The 25,404-nt window shown below is 46.2% G+C and overlaps 1 protein-coding gene across 5 annotated transcripts in view; it reads right to left on the reverse strand.

Annotated features, from left to right (window-relative positions):
* LOC135527680 (membrane-associated guanylate kinase, WW and PDZ domain-containing protein 2-like) overlaps window positions 1-24,741 on the reverse strand; it is a 135,142-nt gene extending 110,401 nt beyond the window's left edge. For 3 of the 5 annotated variants that reach the window (XM_064956170.1, XM_064956169.1, XM_064956168.1), the window contains exons 1-2: window positions 24,384-24,740; window positions 4,936-5,225 (exon numbers count right to left, since the gene is read on the reverse strand). In XM_064956170.1, coding sequence (XP_064812242.1) covers window positions 4,936-5,215 — 280 coding nt within the window. In that variant the 5' untranslated portion in view covers window positions 5,216-5,225; window positions 24,384-24,740. Of the gene's footprint in view, window positions 1-4,935; window positions 5,226-24,383 lie in introns of all 5 variants that reach the window. The other 2 variants (XM_064956171.1, XM_064956172.1) reach the window with 1 other exon arrangement.
* Between the last annotated feature and the right edge of the window lie 663 nt (window positions 24,742-25,404).

Consider the following 25,404-nt stretch of genomic DNA (forward strand, 5'->3'; position numbering starts at 1 on the left):
TAGTACAGGACAGTAGTACAGGACAGTAGTACAGGACAGCAGTACAGGACAGTAGTACAGTAGTACAGGACAGTAGTCCAGGACGGTAGTACAGGACAGTAGTACAGGACAGTAGTACAGTAGTACAGGACAGTAGTACAGTAGTACAGGACAGCAGTACAGTAGTCCAGGACGGTAGTACAGGACAGTAGTCCAGGACGGTAGTACAGGACAGTAGTACAGGACAGCAGTACAGTAGTACAGGACAGTAGTACAGTAGTACAGTAGTACAGGACAGCAGGACAGTAGTACAGGACAGTAGTACAGGACAGCAGTACAGTAGTACAGGACAGCAGTACAGGACAGTAGTACAGGACAGCAGTACAGTAGTACAGTAGTACAGGACAGCAGGACAGTAGTACAGGACAGTAGTACAGTAGTACAGGACAGCAGTACAGTAGTACAGGACAGCAGTACAGGACAGTAGTACAGGACAGTAGTACAGGACAGTAGTACAGGACAGTAGTACAGTAGTACAGGACAGTAGTACAGGACAGCAGGACAGTAGTACAGGACAGCAGTACAGGACAGCAGTACAGGACAGTAGTACAGGACAGTAGTACAGGACAGTAGTACAGTAGTACAGGACAGTAGTACAGGACAGCAGGACAGTAGTACAGGACAGTAGTACAGGACAGCAGGACAGTAGTACAGGACAGTAGTACAGTAGTACAGGACAGTAGTACAGGACAGCAGGACAGTAGTACAGGACAGCAGTACAGGACAGTAGTACAGGACAGTAGTACAGGACAGTAGTACAGGACAGTAGTACAGTAGTACAGGACAGTAGTACAGGACAGCAGGACAGTAGTACAGGACAGTAGTACAGGACAGCAGGACAGTAGTACAGGACAGCAGTACAGGACAGCAGTACAGTAGTACAGGACAGCAGTACAGGACAGTAGTACAGGACAGTAGTACAGGACAGCAGGACAGTAGTACAGGACGGTAGTAGAGTAGTACAGGACGGTAGTACAGTACAGTAGTACAGGACAGCAGTACAGGACAGTAGTACAGGACAGTAGTACAGTACAGTAGTACAGGACAGTAGTACAGTAGTACAGGACAGCAGTACAGTAGTACAGGACGGTAGTACAGGACAGTAGTACAGTAGTACAGGACAGCAGTACAGTAGTACAGGACGGTAGTACAGGACAGTAGTACAGGACAGCAGTACAGTAGTACAGGACAGTAGTACAGGACAGCAGGACAGTAGTACAGGACAGCAGTACAGGACAGCAGTACAGTAGTACAGGACAGCAGTACAGGACAGTAGTACAGGACAGTAGTACAGGACAGCAGGACAGTAGTACAGGACGGTAGTAGAGTAGTACAGGACGGTAGTACAGTATAGTAGTACAGAACAGCAGTACAGGACAGTAGTACAGGACAGTAGTACAGGACAGCAGTACAGTAGTACAGGACAGCAGTACAGTAGTACAGGACGGTAGTACAGGACAGTAGTACAGGACAGTAGTACAGGACAGTAGCACAGGACAGTAGCACAGGACAGCAGTACAGGACAGTAGTACAGTAGTACAGGACAGCAGTACAGTAGTACAGGACGGTAGTACAGGACAGTAGTACAGTAGTACAGGACAGTAGTACAGGACAGTAGTACAGGACAGCAGTACAGTAGTACAGGACGGTAGTAGAGTACAGTAGTAGAGGACAGTAGTACAGGACGGTAGTACAGGGCAGTAGTACAGGACAGTAGTACAGGACAGCAGTACAGGACAGTAGTACAGTAGTACAGGACAGCAGTACAGGACAGCAGTACAGTAGTACAGGACGGTAGTACAGTACAGTAGTAGAGGACAGTAGTACAGTACAGTAGTAGAGGACAGTAGTACAGGACAGTAGTACAGGACAGTAGTACAGGACAGCAGTACAGTAGTACAGGACAGTAGTACAGTACAGTAGTAGAGGACAGTAGTACAGGACGGTAGTACAGGACAGTAGTACAGGACAGTAGTACAGGACAGCAGGACAGCAGTACAGGACAGTAGTACAGTAGTACAGGACAGCAGTACAGTAGTACAGGACAGTAGTACAGGACAGCAGTACAGTAGTACAGGACAGCAGTACAGTAGTACAGGACAGCAGTACAGGACAGTAGTACAGGACAGTAGTACAGTAGTACAGTACAGTAGTACAGGACAGCAGTACAGTAGTACAGGACAGCAGTACAGGACAGTAGTACAGTAGTACAGGACAGCAGTACAGTAGTACAGGACAGTAGTACAGGACAGTAGTACAGGACAGCAGTACAGTAGTACAGGACAGTAGTAGAGGACAGTAGTACAGGACAGTAGTACAGGACAGTAGTACAGGACAGTAGTACAGGACAGCAGTACAGGACAGTAGTACAGGACAGTAGTACAGGACAGTAGTACAGTAGTACAGTAGTACAGGACAGTAGTACAGGACAGCAGTACAGTAGTACAGGACAGTAGTACAGGACAGTAGTACAGTAGTACAGGATAGCAGTACAGGACAGTAGTACAGTAGTACAGGACAGCAGTACAGGACAGTAGTACAGGACAGTAGTACAGTAGTACAGGACAGCAGTACAGGACAGTAGTACAGGACAGTAGTACAGTAGTACAGTAGTACAGGACAGTAGTACAGGACAGCAGTACAGTAGTACAGGACAGTAGTACAGGACAGTAGTACAGTAGTACAGGATAGCAGTACAGGACAGTAGTACAGGACAGTAGTACAGTAGTACAGGACAGTAGTACAGGACAGTAGTACAGTAGTACAGGACAGCAGTACAGGACAGTAGTACAGGACAGTAGTACAGGACAGTAGTACAGGACAGTAGTACAGTAGTACAGGACAGTAGTACAGGACAGTAGTACAGGACAGTAGTACAGTAGTACAGGACAGTAGTACAGGACAGTAGTACAGGACAGTAGTACAGGACAGTAGTACAGGACAGTAGTACAGTAGTACAGGACAGCAGTACAGTAGTACAGGACGGTAGTACAGGACAGTAGTACAGGACAGCAGTACAGGACAGTAGTACAGTAGTACAGTACAGTAGTACAGTAGTACAGGACAGTAGTACAGTAGTACAGTAGTACAGGACAGTAGTACAGTAGTACAGTACAGTAGTAAACAAACACTGTATAGCCTCCTTGGGATATTTACCAAATGAGTGGTGGGGGGCTGCTTTGTTATTGTCTGAACTGCAGAGTGTACTCTTTAATGGAATGTAGAGGCCAGCTAGGAAGAAATGGCTGTCAGCCAACTAATAAACACATCCCATCAGAGGAGTCTGCTCGGAGAATCCTGTTGTTAATGAAGTGTGTAGTTTACTGCTGGGTCAGCTTTACCACCCATACAGCTACATCACTACACATGTAGGATCTTAAATTGAGCCAGTTTGCTACAGCAGGAAAAAAATAAGAATGAATTAGAATTAAAATGTGGATTATAAATAACGGACAGCTGTGTATGGATGACACATTTTCATAAGGGAACATCTAGTCTGGAAAGTGGAAATTACAAATTTGAGAAGCCTTTTAAAACCTCAAATCTTTAAAAATGTTTAAAGATCCTGCATTGCAAGAAAGTTCTCCTGCAACAGGGAGATCAAATTAAGATCCTGCATCTGTATGTTGTTGGTGCTTCAGAGGGAAAAGATAGTCTGTAATTGAATTGCCAGAGAACTAGGTCTGTATTCATAACGTGTCTCAGAGTAGGTCTAGAAGTGCTGATCTAGGATCAGGTCTCCTCTCTACATGTAATCTGATTCATTATGATCTAGGATCAGGTCCCCCCTCTCCATGTAATCTGATTCATTATGATCTAGGATCAGGTCCTCCTCTCCATGTAATCTGATTCATTATGATCTAGGATCAGGTCTCCTCTCCATGTAATCTGATTCATTATGATCTAGGATCAGGTCCCCCTCTCCATGTAATCTGATTCATTATGATCTAGGATCAGTCCCCCCCTCTCCATGTAATCTGATTCATTATGATCTAGGATCAGGTCCCCCTCTCCATGTAATCTGATTCATTATGATCTAGGATCAGGTCCCCCTCTCCATGTAATCTGATTCATTATGATCAAGGATCAGGTCCCCCTCTCCATGTAATCTGATTCATTATGATCTAGGATCAGGTCCCCCTCTCCATGTAATCTGATTCATTATGATCTAGGATCAGGTCCCTCTCCATGTAATCTGATTCATTATGATCTAGGATCAGGTCCCTCTCCATGTAATCTGATTCATTATGATCTAGGATCAGGTCCCCCTCTCCATGTAATCTGATTCATTATGATCTAGGATCAGGTCCCCTCCTCTCCATGTAATCTGATTCATTATGATCTAGGATCAGGTCCTCCTCTCCATGTAATCTGATCCATTATGATATAGGATCAGGCCCCCCCTCTCCATGTAATCTGATTCATTATGATCTAGGATCAGGTCCCCTCCTCTCCATGTAATCTGATTCATTATGATCTAGAATCAGGTCCTCCTCTCCATGTAATCTGATTCATTATGATATAGGATCAGGCCCCCCCTCTCCATGTAATCTGATTCATTATGATCTCGGATCAGGCCCCCCCCCTTCTCCATGTAATCTGATTCATTATGATCTAGGATCAGGTCCCTCTCTCCATGTAATCTGATTCATTATGATCTAGGATCAGTCCCCCCTCTCCATGTAATCTGATTCATTATGATCTAGGATCAGTCCCCCCTCTCCATGTAATCTGATTCATTATGATCTAGGATCAGGTCCTCCTCTCCATGTAATCTGATCCATTATGATCTAAAAGACAAAACTGACCATAGATCAGCAATCCTACCTAAAGACACTTTATGAAGACGGGCTCTGGAGAGCTATAAAGTGATGTTTTGTAAGTCAATTCCGGTACCTGGAGAGACCGTTTTAATCCGTATGGGATGGGGGCATGAGTTGAGGACCCCTCTCACGTCTCCTAGCGTCATGCCCAGGACTGGCGTGCCCCCGATCTCCAGTATGACATCATCCACCGTGGCCCAACCTCCCGGTGCTGCGGTGACGAAAGGGAATTCTCCGTAGTCAGCGCCGCCCCCGATGGCAACACCCAGCTCTCCAGACCCGTCTCCCAGGGGAACAAAACTCTCCTGCACCTTGGAACGCCAGTGCAGCTTGTTCGCTGTGGCCTTAGACATGGTGGCAAACCTGGAAGAGACACAAGACAGCACAGAGACGGTCAATATATCATACAAAGGACAGCACAGAGATGGTCAATACATCATACAAAGGACAGCACAGGGAGCTGTGGCCTTAGACATGGTAGTAGAGCTGGAACAAGATAGCACAGGTTTCCAGAGACTGTTATATCACAGAACAATTACTATGTTACAATTACTATGTTAAATTACTATGTTACAATTACTATGTTACAATTACTATGTTAAATTACTATTGTCATGACGTTGGCCTGAGGGGTAGGTTTATGACAGTCATAAATACCTCTTCCCCCCTTTTTAATCTCTCTCCACCTTACTGATGTGAAATGTGAAAACCCCTTGGTTAACATAGAGATTCTGGGAACATCAGAAGGTGGGGGGAAATGAACTATATTCTGGTAATCCGACCAATTGAACATATGCGGTGGTACTTAATGAATATCATGTCAGTTCGGTTGTCATCTGAGACATTCTCATCAATAATAGGAGGACATAAACTCTACAGTGGAAAGTCTACACATTGTAGTTATCAGATTCACATGGAACTGTTGTTCAATTTAAATGTTTGAATATAAAATGATTGCTGAAAAGATTAAATGTAATTTTAGCTTCCAAATGAGAGATTTGGGTTTTCATAAGGTTAGGGCTCTGCTCAATCAGTGGCCCCTGTGAAGAGACATGGGCTATAAAACTATTCAGACACACCCTTCTCCCTCCACTATATAAAGCCTTGGCGACAATATAACCTCCTGTTCCAAAGACGTGGACGACGGTCCAATGTCAGAATTATTCAGATAATAACTAATATCACTTAATCCGGCATAGCCAAAGACACGACACTATGTTACAATTACTATGTTACAATGTTGATTTTTTTTGGGCCGTTCAGACTGCAGGAAAAAATGAACAGATCCGAATCGGATATGCAAAAAACTAAATCAGATTTTTGATTCACATCAAACTGGCAATGTGAACAAGGCTTTAATAGATGTCAAATAGCAGATGGGCGCAGCACAGCAGGACCTCAACTGGTAGACAAACAGGGATATTCAAACTGAATTAAATATGAATGAACGTATGCTAGCTATTGAACAAGTGGAATGAAGTATTTACAGAACTAAACCCCTATATAGTGAACATTACACACTAAACATATTACTTTTGGATTGTCACTTCAGGACTAGGCTTATGCTGTGTCAAGGACTCCTATCCTGAATCGTCAGTCTTTCTGAGGTAAAATCTCCCTATTCTTCCTGACCAGCTATTTGGACTCATCTGGCAACAGGAATGTCTCTCTCTCTGATCGGAGAGGAGGGCAACGAACAGTGTTGTGTGGTGTCAGAGACCAGTCATCCTAAGGAGGCCAGTGGTGTCAGAGACCAGTCATCCTAAGGTGTCAGATAACAGTCATCCTAAGGAGAACAGTGGTGTCAGATACCAGTCATCCTAAGGAGAACAGTGGTGTCAGATACCAGTCATCCTAAGGAGAACAGTGGTGTCAGATACCAGTCATCCTAAGGAGAACAGGGTGTCAGATACCAGTCATCCTAAGGAGAACAGTGGTGTCAGAGACCAGTCATCCTAAGGAGAACAGTGGTGTCAGAGACCAGTCATCCTAAGGAGAACAGTGGTGTCAGATACCAGTCATCCTAAGGAGAACAGTAGTGTCAGATAACAGTCATCCTAAGGAGACCAGTGGTGTCTGAGACCAGTCATCCTAAGGAGAACGGTGGTGTCAGATACCAGTCATCCTAAGGAGAACAGTGGTGTCAGATACCAGTCATCCTAAGGAGAACAGTGGTGTCAGATACCAGTCATCCTAAGGAGAACAGGGTGTTAGATACCAGTCATCCTAAGGAGGCCAGTGGTGTCAGAGACCAGTCATCCTAAGGTGTCAGATAACAGTCATCCTAAGGAGAACAGTGGTGTCAGATACCAGTCATCCTAAGGAGAACAGTGGTGTCAGATACCAGTCATCCTAAGGAGAACAGTGGTGTCAGATACCAGTCATCCTAAGGAGAACAGGGTGTCAGATACCAGTCATCCTAAGGAGAACAGTGGTGTCAGAGACCAGTCATCCTAAGGAGAACAGTGGTGTCAGAGACCAGTCATCCTAAGGAGAACAGTGGTGTCAGATACCAGTCATCCTAAGGAGAACAGTAGTGTCAGATAACAGTCATCCTAAGGAGACCAGTGGTGTCTGAGACCAGTCATCCTAAGGAGAACGGTGGTGTCAGATACCAGTCATCCTAAGGAGAACAGTGGTGTCAGATACCAGTCATCCTAAGGAGAACAGTGGTGTCAGATACCAGTCATCCTAAGGAGAACAGGGTGTCAGATACCAGTCATCCTAAGGAGAACAGTGGTGTCAGAGACCAGTCATCCTAAGGAGGCCAGTGGTGTCAGAGACCAGTCATCCTAAGGAGGCCAGTGGTGTCAGATAACAGTCATCCTAAGGAGGCCAGTGGTGTCAGATACCAGTCATCCTAAGGAGAACAGTGGTGTCAGATACCAGTCATCCTAAGGAGGCCAGTGGTGTCAGATAACAGTCATCCTAAGGAGGCCAGTGGTGTCAGATACCAGTCATCCTAAGGAGAACAGTGGTGTCAGATACCAGTCATCCTAAGGAGAACAGTGGTGTCAGATACCAGTCATCCTAAGGAGGCCAGTGGTGTCAGATAACAGTCATCCTAAGGAGAACAGTGGTGTCAGATACCAGTCATCCTAAGGAGAACAGTGGTGTCAGATACCAGTCATCCTAAGGAGAACAGTGGTGTCAGAGGCCAGTCATCCTAAGGAGTGGCCTTACATGTGAACAAACAAACTGCTGAAAAAAAAACAGGGGAAGGTGTGCATATCTCAAAAGTGCAAAGTTCACTAACTGCCACTGACCAATCAGGACCCTGAACAGGCCAATTCCTGATAGTCTGGGAGAGAGGGGTGGATGTTTCTAACAGTTTAGGAGAGAGGGGTGGATGTTTCTATCAGTTTAGGAGAGAGGGGTGGATGTTTCTATCAGTTTAGGAGAGAGGGGTGGATGTTTCTATCAGTTTAGGAGAGAGGGGTGGATGTTTCTAACAGTTTAGGAGAGAGGGGTGGATGTTTCTATCAGTTTAGGAGAGAGGGGTGGATGTTTCTAACAGTTTAGGAGAGAGGGCTGGATGTTTCTATCAGTTTAGGAGAGAGGGGTGGATGTTTCTAACAGTTTAGGAGAGAGGGGTGGATGTTTCTATCAGTTTAGGAGAGAGGGGTGGATGTTTCTAACAGTTTAGGAGAGAGGGGTGGATGTTTCTATCAGTTTAGGAGAGATGGGTGGATGTTTCTAACAGTTTAGGAGAGAGGGCTGGATGTTTCTATCAGTTTAGGAGAGAGGGGTGGATGTTTCTATCAGTTTAGGAGAGAGGGGTGGATGTTTCTAACAGTTTAGGAGAGAGGGGGTGGATGTTTCTATCAGTTTAGGAGAGAGGGGGTGGATGTTTCTATCAGTTTAGGAGAGAGGGGTGGATGTTTCTAACAGTTTAGGAGAGAGGGGTGGATGTTTCTATCAGTTTAGGAGAGAGGGGTGGATGTTTCTATCAGTTTAGGAGAGAGGGGTGGATGTTTCTATCAGTTTAGGAGAGAGGGGGTGGATGTTTCTATCAGTTTAGGAGAGAGGGGTGGATGTTTCTATCAGTTTAGGAGAGAGGGGTGGATGTTTCTATCAGTTTAGGAGAGAGGGGTGGATGTTTCTATCAGTTTAGGAGAGAGGGGTGGATGTTTCTAACAGTTTAGGAGAGAGGGGTGGATGTTTCTATCAGTTTAGGAGAGAGGGGGTGGATGTTTCTATCAGTTTAGGAGAGAGGGGTGGATGTTTCTAACAGTTTAGGAGAGAGGGGTGGATGTTTCTCAGTTTAGGAGAGAGGGTGGATGTTTCTATCAGTTTAGGAGAGAGGGGGTGGATGTTTCTAACAGTTTAGGAGAGAGGGGTGGATGTTTCTATCAGTTTAGGAGAGAGGGGTGGATGTTTCTATCAGTTTAGGAGAGAGGGGTGGATGTTTCTAACAGTTTAGGAGAGAGGGGTGGATGTTTCTATCAGTTTAGGAGAGAGGGGTGGATGTTTCTATCAGTTTAGGAGAGAGGGGTGGATGTTTCTAACAGTTTAGGAGAGAGGGGTGGATGTTTCTATCAGTTTAGGAGAGAGGGGGTGGATGTTTCTATCAGTTTAGGAGAGAGGGGGTAATGTTTCTATCAGTTTAGGAGAGAGGGGTGGATGTTTCTAACAGTTTAGGAGAGAGGGGTGGATGTTTCTATCAGTTTAGGAGAGAGGGGTGGATGTTTCTATCAGTTTAGGAGAGAGGGGTGGATGTTTCTAACAGTTTAGGAGAGAGGGGTGGATGTTTCTATCAGTTTAGGAGAGAGGGGGTGGATGTTTCTATCAGTTTAGGAGAGAGGGGGTAATGTTTCTATCAGTTTAGGAGAGAGGGGTGGATGTTTCTATCAGTTTAGGAGAGAGGGGTGGATGTTTCTATCAGTTTAGGAGAGAGGGGGTGGATGTTTCTAACAGTTTAGGAGAGAGGGGGTGGATGTTTCTAACAGTTTAGGAGAGAGGGGTGGATGTTTCTATCAGTTTAGGAGAGAGGGGTGGATGTTTCTAACAGTTTAGGAGAGAGGGGTGGATGTTTCTATCAGTTTAGGAGAGAGGGGTGGATGTTTCTAACAGTTTAGGAGAGAGGGGGTGGATGTTTCTATCAGTTTAGGAGAGAGGGGTGGATGTTTCTATCAGTTTAGGAGAGAGGGGTGGATGTTTCTATCAGTTTAGGAGAGAGGGGTGGATGTTTCTACAGTTTAGGAGATGTTTATATCAGTTTAGGAGAGAGGGGTGGATGTTTCTACAGTTTAGGAGAGAGGGGTGGATGTTTCTACAGTTTAGGAGAGAGGGGTGGATGTTTCTACAGTTTAGGCCTAGGTGTTCTGAGAACAATATCCTTAAAACAAAAAATAACAAATCAAATCCTACTTTAAATAGCTTTTCAAAATGAAAATGGTACATATAGTACCTGGCTTGCAGTAATAAAAGTATAGAAACCGGGTCTACACCTAACCTGTCTTATAGTAACAGGGTCTATGTATTCTACACCTTCATCAGGTATGTAACAGAGTCTACACCTTCATCAGGTATGTAACAAAGTCTATCTATTCTACACCTTCATCGGGAATGTAACAGAGTCTATCTATTCTACACCTTCATCAGGAATGTAACCGAGTCTACACCTTCATCAGGTATGTAACAGAGTCTATCTATTCTACACCTTCATCAGGTGTGTAACAGAGTCTACACCTTCATCAGGTATGTAACAGAGTCTATCTATTCTACACCTTCATCAGGTATGTAACAGAGTCTACACCTTCATCAGGTATGTAACAGAGTCTACACCTTCATCAGGTATGTAACAGAGTCTACACCTTCATCAGGTATGTAACAGAGTCTATCTATTCTACACCTTCATCAGGTGTGTAACAGAGTCTACACCTTCATCATGTATGTAACAGAGTCTACACCTTCATCAGGTATGTAACAGAGTCTACACCTTCATCAGGTATGTAACAGAGTCTACACCTTCATCAGGTATGTAACAGAGTCTACACCTTCATCAGGTATGTAACAGAGTCTACACCTTCATCAGGTATGTAACAGAGTCTACACCTTCATCAGGTATGTAACAGAGTCTATCTATTCTAGCCTTGTTACAATCCCCAGCTACAATGAATGCAGCCTCAGGATGTATGGATTCCAGTTTGCAAAGAGTCAAATAAAGTTCGTTCAGGGCCATCGATGTGTCTGCTTGGGGGGGAATATATACGGCTGTGATTATAATCGAAGAGAATTCCCTTGGTAGATAATGCGGTCGACATTTGATTGTGAGGAATTCTAAATCAGGTGAACAGAAGGACTTGAGTATGTATGTTGTTGTGTATGTTGTTGTGACCACACCACGTCTCGTTAACCATAAAGCTTACGCCCCCGCACCTCTTCTTACCAGAAAGATGTTTGATTCTGTCGGCGCGATGCGTGGAGAAACCAGCTGGCTGCACCGACTCCGATAGCGTCTCTCGAGTGAGCCATGTTTCCGTGAAGCAAAGAACGTTACAGTCCCTGATGTCCCTCTGGAATGCTACCCTTGCTTGGATTTCATCAACCTTGTTGTCAAGAGACTGGACATTGGCGAGTAGTATGCTAGGGAGTGGCGCGCGATGTGCCCGTCTCCGGAGCCTGACCAGAAGGCCGCTTCGTTTGCCTCTTTTATGACATCGTTGTTTTGGGTCGCAGGCTGGGATCCATTCTGTAAAGTATCAGAGTCCTAGTACTGTAAAGTATCACAGTAGTAGTACTGTAAAGTATAACAGTCGTAGTACTGTAAAGTCTCAGAGTCCCATTACTGTAAAGTATAACAGTCGTAGTACTGTAAAGTATCAGAGTCGTAGTACTGTAAAGTATCACAGTAGTAGAAATGTAAAGTATCAGAGTCATAGTACTGTAAAGTATCAGAGTCGTAGTACTGTAAAGTATCAGAATCGTAGTACTGTAAAGTATCAGAGTCGTAGTACTGTAAAATATCAGAGTCGTAGTACTGTAAAGTATCAGAGTCGTAGTACTGTAAAGTATCAGAGTCGTAGTACTGTAAAATATCAGAGTCGTAGTACTGTAAAGTATCAGAGTCGTAGTACTGTAAAGTATCAGAGTCCTAGTACTGTAAAGTATCAGAGTCGTAGTACTGTAAAATATCAGAGTCCTAGTACTGTAAAGTATCAGAGTCGTAGTACTGTAAAGTATCAGAGTCCTAGTACTGTAAAGTATCAGAGTCGTAGTACTGTAAAATATCAGAGTCATAGTACTGTAAAGTATCAGAGTCGTAGTACTGTAAAGTATCAGAGTCCTAGTACTGTAAAGTATCAGAGTCGTAGTACTGTAAAGTATCAGAGTCGTAGTACTGTAAAGTATCAGAGTCGTAGTACTGTAAAATATCAGAGTCCTAGTACTGTAAAGTATCAGAGTCGTAGTACTGTAAAATATCAGAGTCGTAGTACTGTAAAATATCAGAGTCGTAGTACTGTAACTAAAACTTTCCCCCAATAAAGCAGCACATATCCATATAGATTCATGGAAACAAACATTTTGTTAAGGTTTGAGGGTTGCATAATCACAAGCCAATCTAAGTCAGCTGGTTCACATGGAGAACTGAACCAGACTACGTTGCCTTCCATGTGGCAACACCCTTCTAGGAACACTCATAAAGCAGACATTGGGACAATAACTAGGTCACCGGTCTGGACTTATCAAAGACAAATAAAACAATCAGATAGGAGGGAAACTTAGGAGAGAGCTGCTTGTGTGATCGAGAGGTAAGGTAATGTAGAGCCATTTCGTATGGGCTTGGTGCTGTAGAAAACAAAAGAACACAACAGAATGGAGGGGAAAGATTATTGGATCTTAGTCAGGAAAATCAGAGTAGGTATGGTATTGAAAGAGAGGAGAAGAGAACAGTACAGAATAGAATAGAATAGAATAGAATAGGAGAGGAGAGGAGAGGAGAGGAGAGGAGAGGAGAGGAGAGGAGAGGAGAGGAGAGGAGAGGAGAGGAGAGGAGAGGAGAGGAGAGGAGAGGAGAGGAGAGGAGGCGTGAATGGAGGACTAAAGGTCAGGTAAATGCTGACAGTGTATGCAGGGATAATAAAGGACGACCCTCTACTGTCCTCGCATCTGATTGGACATCACATCGTTAGATAACCCAGAAACATAGACCTGTCTTTCAGACACGTACACTACATGACCAAAAGTACGTGGACAGCTGCTCATCCAACATCTCATTGCAAAATCATGGGCATTAATATGGAGTTGGTCCCCCCCCCCCCTTTGCTGCTATAACAGCCTCCACTCTTCTGGGAAGGCTTTCCACTAGATGTAGGAACATTGCTGCTATAACAGCCTCCACTCTTCTGGGAAGGCTTTCCACTAGATATAGGAACATTGCTGCTATAACAGCCTCCACTCTTCTGGGAAGGATTTCCACTAGATATAGGAACATTGCTGCTATAACAGCCTCCTCTCTTCTGGGAAGGACTCCACTCTTCTGGGAAGGCATTCCACTAGATGTTGGGACATTGCTGCTATAACAGCCTCCACTCTTCTGGGAAGGCTTTCCACTAGATGTTGGGACATTGCTGCTACAACAGCCTCCACTCTTCTGGGAAGGCTTTCCACTAGATGTTGGGACATTGCTGCTATAACAGCCTCCACTCTTCTGGGAAGGCTTTCCACTAGATGTAGGAACATTGCTGCTATAACAGCCTCCACTCTTCTGGGAAGGCTTTCCACTAGATGTTGGGACATTGCTGCTATAACAGCCTCCACTCTTCTGGGAAGGCTTTCCACTAGATGTTGGGACATTGCTGCTATAACAGCCTCCACTCTTCTGGGAAGGCTTTCCCTAGATGTTGGGACATTGCTGCTATAACAGCCTCCACTCTTCTGGGAAGGCTTTCCACTAGATGTTGGGACATTGCTGCTATAACAGCCTCCACTCTTCTGGGAAGGCTTTCCACTAGATGTTGGGACATTGCTGCTATAACAGCCTCCACTCTTCTGGGAAGGTTTTCCACTAGATGTAGGAACATTGCTGCTACAACAGCCTCCACTCTTCTGGGAAGGTTTTCCACTAGATGTAGGAACATTGCTGCTATAACAGCCTCCATTCTTCTGGGAAGGCTTTCCACTAGATGTAGGAACATTGCTGCTATAACAGCCTCCACTCTTCAGGGAAGGCCTTCCACTAGATGTTGGGACATTGCTGCTATAACAGCCTCCACTCTTCTGTGAAGGCTTTCAACAAGATGTTGGGACATTGCTGCTATAACAGCCTCCACTCTTCTGGGAAGGCTTTCCACTAGATGTTGGGACATTGCTGCTATAACAGCCTCCACACTTCTGGGAAGGCTTTCCACTAGATGTTGGGACGTTGCTGCTATAACTGCCTCCACTCTTCTGGGAAGGCTTTCCACTAGATGTTGGGACGTTGCTGCTATAACAGCCTCCACTCTTCTGGGAAGGCTTTCCACTAGATGTTGGAACATTGCTGCTATAACAGCCTCCACTCTTCTGGGAAGGCTTTCCACTAGATGTTGGAACAATGCTGCTATAACAGCCTCCACTCTTCTGGGAAGCCTTTCCACTAGATGTTGGAACAATGCTGCTATAACAGCCTCCACTCTTCTGGGAAGGCTTTCCACTAGATGTTGGAACATTGCTGCGGGGACTTGTTTCCATTCATCCACAAGTGATTAGGCCTCCCGGCTCGCTGTCGGCGTTACAATTCATCCCAAAAGGTGTTCGATGGAGCTGAAGTCAGGGCTCTGTGCAGCTCAGTCAAGTTCTTTGTGAGCTTGTATGGCCTACCACTTTGCGGCTGAGCCGTTGTTGCTTCTAGACGTTTCCACTTCACAATAACAGCACCCCCAGTTGACCGGGGAAGCTTTAGCAGAGCAGAGATTTGATGAACTGAGTTGTTGGAAAGGTAGCATCTTATGAAGGTGCCACGTTGAAAGTCACTGAGTTCTTCAGGCCATTCTACCGCCGATATTTGTCTATGGAGATTGCATGGCTGTGTGCTCGAAATTATACACCTGTCAGCAACAGTTGTGGATAAAATAGCCGAATCCACTAATTTGAAGAGGTGTCCACATACTTGTGTATATATACATACAGAGCATTCGGAATGTATTCAGACCCCTTGACTTCTTCACATTTTGTTACATTACAGCTTTATTCTAAAATTGATTAAATTGTTTTTTTCCTCATCAATCTACACACCCCATAATGACATAACCTTCGCCCCAGTCAGAGGTCCTGAGCGCTCTTGAGAAGGTTGTCATCAAGGATGTTCTTTGCTCCGTTCATCTTTCTCTCAATCCTGATTAGTGTCCCAGTCCCTGTTGCTGAAAAACATCCCCCAACAGCATGATACTGCCACCACCATGCTTCACCGTAGGGACGGTGCCAGGTTTTCTCTAAACGTGATGCTTTGCATTCAGGCCAAAGAGTTTAATCTTGGTTTCATCAGACCAGAGAATCTTGTTTCTCGTGGTCTGAGAGTCTTTAGGTGCCTTTTGGCAAACTCCAAGCGGGCTTCCGTCTGGCCACTCTACCATAAAGGCCTGATTGGTGGAGTGCTGCAGAGATAGTTGTCCTTCTGGAAGGTTCTCCCATCTCCACAGAGGAACTGATGATGGAGGCCACTGTGTTCTTGGGGACCTTCAATGCTGCACAATTTTGTTAGTACCCTTCCCCAGATCTGTGCCTTGACACAATCCTGTCTCAGGTCTTTACAGACAATTCCTTTGACCATAAAACCTGTTTTTGCTTTGTCATTATGGGGTATTGTGTGTAGATTGATAAAGAAAAACATTAATTTAATACATTTTAGAATAAGGCTGTAACTTAAAATGTGGAAAAAGGAAAGGGATCTGAATACTTGCCGAATACACTGTATATACTGAAGCAGTACACGTCTATAAGGCCACGTCCCCCATAATGCACTGCATACGGCAACCACCTCCCCCATAATGCACTGCATACGGCAACCACCTCCCCCATAATGCACTGCATACGGCAACCACCTCCCCCATAATGCACTGCATACGGCAACCACCTCCCCATAATGCACTGCATACGGCAACCACCTCCCCCATAATGCACTGCATACGGCAACCACCTCCCCCATAATGCACTGCATACGGCAACCACCTCCCCATAATGCACTGCATACGGCAACCACCTCCCCCATAATGCACTGCATATGGCAACCACCTCCCCCATAATGCACTGCATACGGCAACCACCTCCCCCATAATGCACTGCATACGGCAACCACCTCCCCATAATGCACTGCATACGGCAACCACCTCCCCCATAATGCACTGCATACGGCAACCACCTCCCCCATAATGCACTGCATACGGCAACCACCTCCCCATAATGCACTGCATACGGCAACCACCTCCCCCATAATGCACTGCATACGGCAACCACCTCCCCATAATGCACTGCATACGGCAACCACCTCCCTCATTCATTGGTTGTGTAAAATTCAACAACAAAAAAAGATAAATAAATGGTTAAATGCCTGTGTGTTATAGGTTCATACACGTTCTGTGGATGATTAGACTACTGCAGGGCAGATTACGACTTACTGCAGACACTTCTCTGCTCTGACAGAGCTTTACCGACACTTTCAGTGTTGCCATGTTGGGTACAAATGAACCAGTAGACCTTCAGTTCAGAGCGACTTTTACACGGCTCGTTGCAACCTGGTCTCAGAGCGGTTCGTATTATTCTGTACGTAAATCCGAAAAAGAACACTCTGTTTCGTATGATATGTTGCGTTTGGTCTGGTTACATAAGACAGATGGTTTACTTACGGCAAAAACGAAAGGAGGTTAGTCAGGGTCGATGGGTGGGCGTATAATGTGGACGTCTAACAACCCAAAGATTGCGAGTAAGAATCTCAAATACCTGACGCAGACGACACCATTCTGTATACTTCAACCGATCGCTGCCCGCACCCGCCCGCCTGTCCAACATCACTACTCTGGACGGCTCGGACTTAGAATACGTGGACAACTACAAATACCTATGTGTCTGGTTAGACTGTAAACTCTCCTTCCAGTGCAATCCGTTTTGTCACCAAAGCCCCATATACTACCCACCATTTGGACCTGTACGCTCTCGTTGGCTGGCCCTCGCTTCATACTCGTCGCCAAACCCACTGGCTCCATGTCATCTACAAGACCCTGCTAGGTAAAGTCCCCCTTTATCTCAGCTCGCTGGTCACCATAGCAGCACCCACCTGTAGCACGCGCTCCAGCAGGTATATCTCTCTGGTCATCCCCAAAACCAATTCTTTCTTTGGCCGCCTCTCCTTCCAGTTCTCTGCTGCCAATGACTGGAACGAACTACAAAAAGCACTGAAACTGGAAACACTTATCTCCCTCACTTTAAGCACCAACTGTCAGAGCAGCTCACAGATTACTGCACCTGTAGATAGCCCACCTATATTTTAGCCCAAACAACTACCTCTTTCCCTACTGTATTTAATTTATTTGTTTATTTTGCTCCTTTGCACCCCATTATTTTTATTTCTACTTTGCACATTCTTCCACTGCAAATCTACCATTCCAGTGTTTTACTTGCTATATTGTATTTACTTTGCCACCATGGCCTTTTTTTGCCTTTACCTCCCTTATCTCACCTCATTTGCTCACATCGTATATAGACTTGTTTATACTGTATTATTGACTGTATGTTTGTTTTACTCCATGTGTAACTCTGTGTCGTTGTATGTGTCGAACTGCTTTGCTTTATCTTGGCCAGGTCGCAGTTGTAAATGAGAACTTGTTCTCAACTATCCTACCTGGTTAAATAAAGGTGAAATATATACATTTTTTTAAATAACCGCGAATGGCCGACACACAGTTGATACCGGAGCACCACCGTGGATGAAGCCAATGCTGCCTAGTCCGGTTGGAAAACTGTCTCTCAAGCACATTGGCTAGGATTCTCCTCTGTTCAATACTGGCCATCTAATTCTGACAAAGTTGTCAAAAATAAATAATGTATTGACAAGTAGCTTAACTCCTATGTTGTCAAGATCTCTCCTGAACACTGAATATTTTACCTTACAAATAGATCACCATCTTAGTCTTTGAATCCCATGTGAATGAGGGAGAAAAAAAAATAAACATAAAAAGTATTTGGTTGTAGTTGTAATGTTGCAGGGTGGGCCAACCATCCTCCAAGAGAGACACTGAGGGTGCAGGTTATTGCTCCAACCCTGCTCGAACACAACACATTGTACAAAATAAGCTGCTCAACAGGACCTTAATAAACTGACCGACCACCCAGATGCTTTCCAGATGGGAGGGTTGACCAACAACCCAGTAGCTCTCCAGATGGGAGGGTTGACCAACCACCCAGTAGCTCTCCAGATGGGAGGGTTGACCAACAACCCAGTAGCTCTCCAGATGGGAGGGTTGACCAACCACCCAGTAGCTCTCCAGATGGGAGGGTTGACCAACAACCCAGTAGCTCTCCAGATGGGAGGGTTGACCAACCACCCAGTAGCTCTCCAGATGGGAGGGTTGACCGACCACCCAGTAGCTCTCCAGATGGGAGGGTTGACCAACAACCCAGTAGCTCTCCAGATGGGAGGGTTGACCGACAACCCAGTAGCTCTCCAGATGGGAGGGTTGACCGACCACCCAGTAGCTCTCCAGATGGGAGGGTTGACCAACAACCCAGTAGCTCTCCAGATGGGAGGGTTGACCAACAACCCAGTAGCTCTCCAGATGGGAGGGTTGACCGACCACCCAGTAGCTCTCCAGATGGGAGGGTTGACCAACAACCCAGTAGCTCTCCAGATGGGAGGGTTGACCAACCACCCAGTAGCTCTCCAGATGGGAGGGTTGACCGACCACCCAGTAGCTCTCCAGATGGGAGGGTTGACCAACCACCCAGTAGCTCTCCAGATGGGAGGGTTGACCGACAACCCAGTAGCTCTCCAGGTGGGAGGGTTGACCGACCACCCAGTAGCTCTCCAGGTGGGAGGGTTGACCGACCACCCAGTAACTCTCCAGATGGGAGGGTTGACCAACCACCCAGTAGCTCTCCAGATGGGAGGGTTGACCAACCACCCAGTAGCTCTCCAGATGGGAGGGTTGACCAACCACCCAGTAGGTCTCCAGATGGGAGGGTTGACCGACCACCCAGTAGCTCTCCAGGTGGGAGGGTTGACCAACAACCCAGTAGCTCTCCAGATGGGAGGGTTGACCAACCACCCAGTAGCTCTCCAGATGGGAGGGCTGACCAACCACCCAGTAGCTCTCCAGATGGGAGGGCTGACCAACCACCCAGTAGCTCTCCAGGTGGGAGGGTTGACCAACCACCCAGTAGCTCTCCAGGTGGGAGGGTTGACCGACCACCCAGTAGCTCTCCAGATGGGAGGGTTGACCGACCGCCAAGTAGCTCTCCAGATGGGAGGGTTGACCAACCACCCAGTAGCTCTCCAGGTGGGAGGGTTGACCGACCACCCAGTAGCTCTCCAGATGGGAGGGTTGACCGACCGCCAAGTAGCTCTCCAGATGGGAGGGTTGACCGACCGCCAAGTAGCTCTCCAGATGGGAGGGTTGACCAAGGACACAACGGCAGGAGATATTATACAGTGATCAGAGACCAGCAGTCTTCCACTCTCAATACCAGAGATAATAGCGTAACAATGCTGTTTATTTTGTGAAGTGTTCATTGCTCTATAAAACACCTTTTTGCCCATGGTGTTCGCCAAGTGACTTGAGCTTTGTTAAAACAAAATCGGTCCTACTAGTGTGAAGGAGACGTGGCTAAAAAAAAGTTTATATCAAGCACTGATGTACATTTTGCAAATTGGTAAGGTATAATACGAATTGTAATTAGTAACAAACAGTATCATACGAAATGGGTGATGGAAAATCCACAAATTAATACATTCCATAAGGAACGTAACATACTGTATCATACTAAATGGAGCATTCGGATTTACATACAGAATCATACAAAATGCTCTGAGACCAGGTTGCTCAGACACAAAACACAAGCATTCAGCCCACATACACTCTCCCTTTCGCATACACACACAGAGCTACACACACACAGAGCACGCCTAGAGCACATTCACAGATATTTGTAAGAAACAATCTTCTGTGATGGCTGAGCCTTTTCCAGAGGTATAGCCTATAACCTGCTGCTCAAACACAGACTATCCACTATCACAGGGCAGACTGTGTACTATCACAGGGCAGACTGTGTACTATCACAGGGCAGGCTATCCACTATCACAGGGCAGACTATCCACTATCACAGGGAAGACTGTGTACTATCACAGGGCAGGCAGACTGTACTATCACAGGGCAGGCAGAATGTACTATCACAGGGAAGGCAGACTGTACTATCACAGGGCAGACAGACTGTACTATCACAGGGCAGACAGACTGTACTATCACAGGGCAGGCAAACTGTACTATCACAGGGCAGACTATCCACTATCACAGGGCAGGCAGACTATGTACTATCACAGGGCAGGCAGACTATGTACTATCACAGGGCAGTCAGACTATGTACTATCACAGGGCAGGCAGACTGTGTACTATCACAGGGCAGGCAGACTATGTACTATCACAGGGCAGGCAGACTATGTACTATCACAGGGCAGGCAAACTATGTACTATCACAGGGCAGGCAGACTGTACTATCACAGGGCAGGCAGACTGTGTACTATCACAGGGCAGGCAGACTGTGTACTATCACAGGGCAGGCAGACTGTACTATCACAGGGCAGGCAGACTGTGTACTATCACAGGGCAGGCAGACTGTGTACTATCACAGGGCAGGCAGACTGTGTACTATCACAGGGCAGGCAGACTGTACTATCACAGGGCAGTCAGACTATGTACTATCACAGGGCAGACTATGTACTATCACAGGGCAGGCAGACTATGTACTATCACAGGCAGGCAGACTATGTACTATCACAGGGCAGACAGACTATGTACTATCACAGGCAGGCAGACTATGTACTATCACAGGGCAGGCAGACTATGTACTATCACAGGGCAGGCAGACTATGTACTATCACAGGGCAGACTATGTACTATCACAGGGCAGGCAGACTATGTACTATCACAGGGCAGGCAGACTATGTACTATCACAGGGCAGGCAGACTGTACTATCACAGGGCAGTCAGACTATGTACTATCACAGGGCAGTCAGACTATGTACTATCACAGGGCAGTCAGACTATGTACTATCACAGGGCAGGCAGACTATGTACTATCACAGGGCAGGCAGACTATGTACTATCACAGGGCAGGCAGACTGTACTATCACAGGGCAGGCAGACTATGTACTATCACAGGGCAGGCAGACTATGTACTATCACAGGGCAGGCAGACTATGTACTATCACAGGGCAGGCAGACTATGTACTATCACAGGGCAGACAGACTATCCACTATCACAGGGCAGACAGACTATGTACTATCACAGGGCAGGCAGACTATGTACTATCACAGGGCAGGCAGACTATGTACTATCACAGGGCAGACAGACTATCCACTATCACAGGGCAGACAGACTATGTACTATCACAGGGCAGGCAGACTATGTACTATCACAGGGCAGGAAGACTATGTACTATCACAGGGTAGGCAGACTGTACTATCACAGGGCAGGCAGACTGTACTATCACAGGGCAGGCAGACTATGTACTATCACAGGGCAGGCAGACTATGTACTATCACAGGGCAGGCAGACTATGTACTATCACAGGGCAGGCAGACTATGTACTATCACAGGGCAGTCAGACTATGTACTATCACAGGGCAGTCAGACTATGTACTATCACAGGGCAGTCAGACTATGTACTATCACAGGGCAGTCAGACTATGTACTATCACAGGGCAGACAGACTATGTACTATCACAGGGCAGGCAGACTATGTACTATCACAGGGCAGGCAGACTATGTACTATCACAGGGCAGGCAGACTATGTACTATCACAGGGCAGGCAGACTATGTACTATCACAGGGCAGGCAGACTATCCACTATCACAGGGCAGGCAGACTATGTACTATCACAGGGCAGGCAGACTGTACTATCACAGGGCAGACAGACTATGTACTATCACAGGGCAGACAGACTATGTACTATCACAGGGCAGGCAGACTATGTACTATCACAGGGTAGGCAGACTGTACTATCACAGGGCAGGCAGACTGTACTATCACAGGGCAGGCAGACTGTACTATCACAGGGCAGGCAGACTATGTACTATCACAGGGCAGTCAGACTATGTACTATCACAGGGCAGGCAGACTATGTACTATCACAGGGCAGGCAGACTGTGTACTATCACAGGGCAGACTATGTACTATCACAGGGCAGACTATGTACTATCACAGGGCAGACTATGTACTATCACAGGGCAGGCAGACTGTGTACTATCACAGGGCAGGCAGACTGTGTACTATCACAGGGCAGGCAGACTGTGTACTATCACAGGGCAGACAGACTGTGTACTATCACAGGGCAGGCAGACTGTGTACTATCACAGGGCAGACAGACTATCCACTATCACAGGGCAGACTATCCACTATCACAGGGCAGGCATACTATCCACTATCACAGGGCAGGCAGACTGTGTACTATCACAGGGCAGACAGACTATCCACTATCACAGGGCAGGCAGACTATGTACTATCACAGGGCAGGCAGACTGTGTACTATCACAGGGCAGACTATGTACTATCACAGGGCAGACTATGTACTATCACAGGGCAGACTATGTACTATCACAGGGCAGGCAGACTGTGTACTATCACAGGGCAGGCAGACTGTGTACTATCACAGGGCAGGCAGACTGTGTACTATCACATGGCAGACAGACTATCCACTATCACAAGGCAGGCAGACTATGTACTATCACAGGGCAGGCAGACTGTGTACTATCACAGGGCAGGCAGACTGTGTACTATCACAGGGCAGACAGACTATCCACTATCACAGGGCAGACTATCCACTATCACAGGGCAGGCATACTATCCACTATCACAGGGCAGGCAGACTGTGTACTATCACAGGGCAGACAGACTATCCACTATCACAGGGCAGGCAGACTATGTACTATCACAGGGCAGGCAGACTATGTACTATCACAGGGCAGGCAGACTGTGTACTATCACAGGGCAGACTATGTACTATCACAGGGCAGGCAGACTATGTACTATCACAGGGCAGGCAGACTATGTACTATCACAGGGCAGACTATGTACTATCACAGGGCAGGCAGACTATGTACTATCACAGGGCAGGCAGACTGTGTACTATCACAGGGCAGGCAGACTGTGTACTATCACAGGGCAGACAGACTATCCACTATCACAGGGCAGGCAGACTATGTACTATCACAGGGCAGGCAGACTGTGTACTATCACAGGGCAGGCAGACTATGTACTATCACAGGGCAGGCAGACTGTGTACTATCACAGGGCAGGCAGACTGTGTACTATCACAGGGCAGGCAGACTGTGTACTATCACAGGGCAGGCAGACTGTGTACTATCACAGGGCAGGCAGACTATGTACTATCACAGGGCAGGCAGACTATCCACTATCACAGGGCAGGCAGACTATGTACTATCACAGGGCAGGCAGACTGTGTACTATCACAGGGCAGGCAGACTATCCACTATCACAGGGCAGGCAGACTGTGTACTATCACAGGGCAGACAGACTATGTACTATCACAGGGCAGGCAGACTGTGTACTATCACAGGGCAGACTATGTACTATCACAGGGCAGGCAGACTATCCACTATCACAGGGCAGGCAGACTATGTACTATCACAGGGCAGGCAGACTGTGTACTATCACAGGGCAGGCAGACTGTACTATCACAGGGCAGGCAGACTATGTACTATCACAGGGCAGGCAGACTGTACTATCACAGGGCAGGCAGACTGTACTATCACAGGGCAGGCAGACTATGTACTATCACACAGCTTCTGGGCCAAACAGATTAGCAATAATACTATGCCCACATACACTGCTGCGGGCTAATCCAATACGGAGTTATGTTGGCTGTGGTGTAAAGCAGTAGTGTAAATAAATGCCAGGTAATCCTCGGCCAGATGTGTTGAAGACACCAGCTGGTTCATTCGGATAGTCTTGTGAGGAGCTTGTGGCACACGGGAGCGTTTTAGCAGCAGAGAGCGTAGGGACTCGTGGTAGTCTACATCTATATGGTTAAATAGCTAGTAAACGGTGAGGTTGATCGGACCTGGGCAAATGCAGCGTTGTGGAGCACAATAGCCTCTGACATAAATGGATCACATAATAGTCTAACCTTGCTTTCTTCATTGTGGCAGTAGAGCAATAACAGAGTAAGTAACCTAGTAGGCATGTTCTGAACAGAGCAGAACGCGTCTTGTTGAATACATGGTGAAATGGTAACTACAGCAAATAGATTACAAAATAGCCTCAAACTAAAAAACGTCGCAAAAAAATGCAAATGTGTTTCAACGGCATACCTTCATAATTCCAGCCTCCTTCTCCGCGACGTTTTTCCTCGTAGCAGCTATAGGCAGCTATATATATATATATCCTTTCTCTGAAGTCTCCAGTCGTATTGATTGGTACCTTGGTGTACCGCTGCCTGACCGGTCACTGCAGGCTCTGCTGCTCTATGATATTAGATAGGTAGAAACCCCGGTTAAAATCCATTGCACTGCGCAGGCAAATAGATATTGAATGTTGCTGGTAAGATTTGAAAAGAGAGTGTATCTGCGGCGCGATAGTGGTGAAGCGGCTCTACGGCTGCGGGCTGTCATAGACTAATGGAACTAATAGTGGAACACGGGTCAGAATTACAGTGTATTCACTACGGTGCTACTTCCTCTGCTCTCTCTTTCCTCATAGGCGAAGGCAATAAGGAAACGGTGATAAGAGGAACGAACGGGGGAATGGAGGGAGGGGAGCATGTAAGGGAAGGAACATGGATTCAAAAGTACAAGAAAGAGAAGAGACCGCATCCTGACGATTGACTAGTGATAGTGTAGCACGGTGTATTATGGGCTAGTGATAGTGTAGCACGGTGTATTATGAGCTAGTTATAGTGTAGCACCGTGTATTATGAGCTAGTTATAGTGTAGCACGGTGTATTATGGGCTAGTGATAGTGTAGCACGGTGTATTATGGGCTAGTGATAGTGTAGCACGGTGTATTATGGGCTAGTGATAGTGTAGCACGGTGTATTATGGGCTAGTGATAGTGTAGCACCGTGTATTATTGACTAGTGATAGTGTAGCACCGTGTATTATGAGCTAGTTATAGTGTAGCACGGTGTATTATTGACTAGTGATAGTGTAGCACGGTGTATTATGGGCTAGTGATAGTGTAGCACGGTGTATTATGGGCTAGTGATAGTGTAGCACCGTGTATTATTGACTAGTGATAGTGTAGCACCGTGTATTATTGACTAGTGATAGTGTAGCACCGTGTATTATTGACTAGTGATAGTGTAGCACCGTGTATTATTGACTAGTGATAGTT

The sequence above is a fragment of the Oncorhynchus masou genome, chromosome 33 (genome assembly GCF_036934945.1).
Source record: "Oncorhynchus masou masou isolate Uvic2021 chromosome 33, UVic_Omas_1.1, whole genome shotgun sequence".
Lineage (NCBI taxonomy): Eukaryota > Metazoa > Chordata > Actinopteri > Salmoniformes > Salmonidae > Oncorhynchus > Oncorhynchus masou.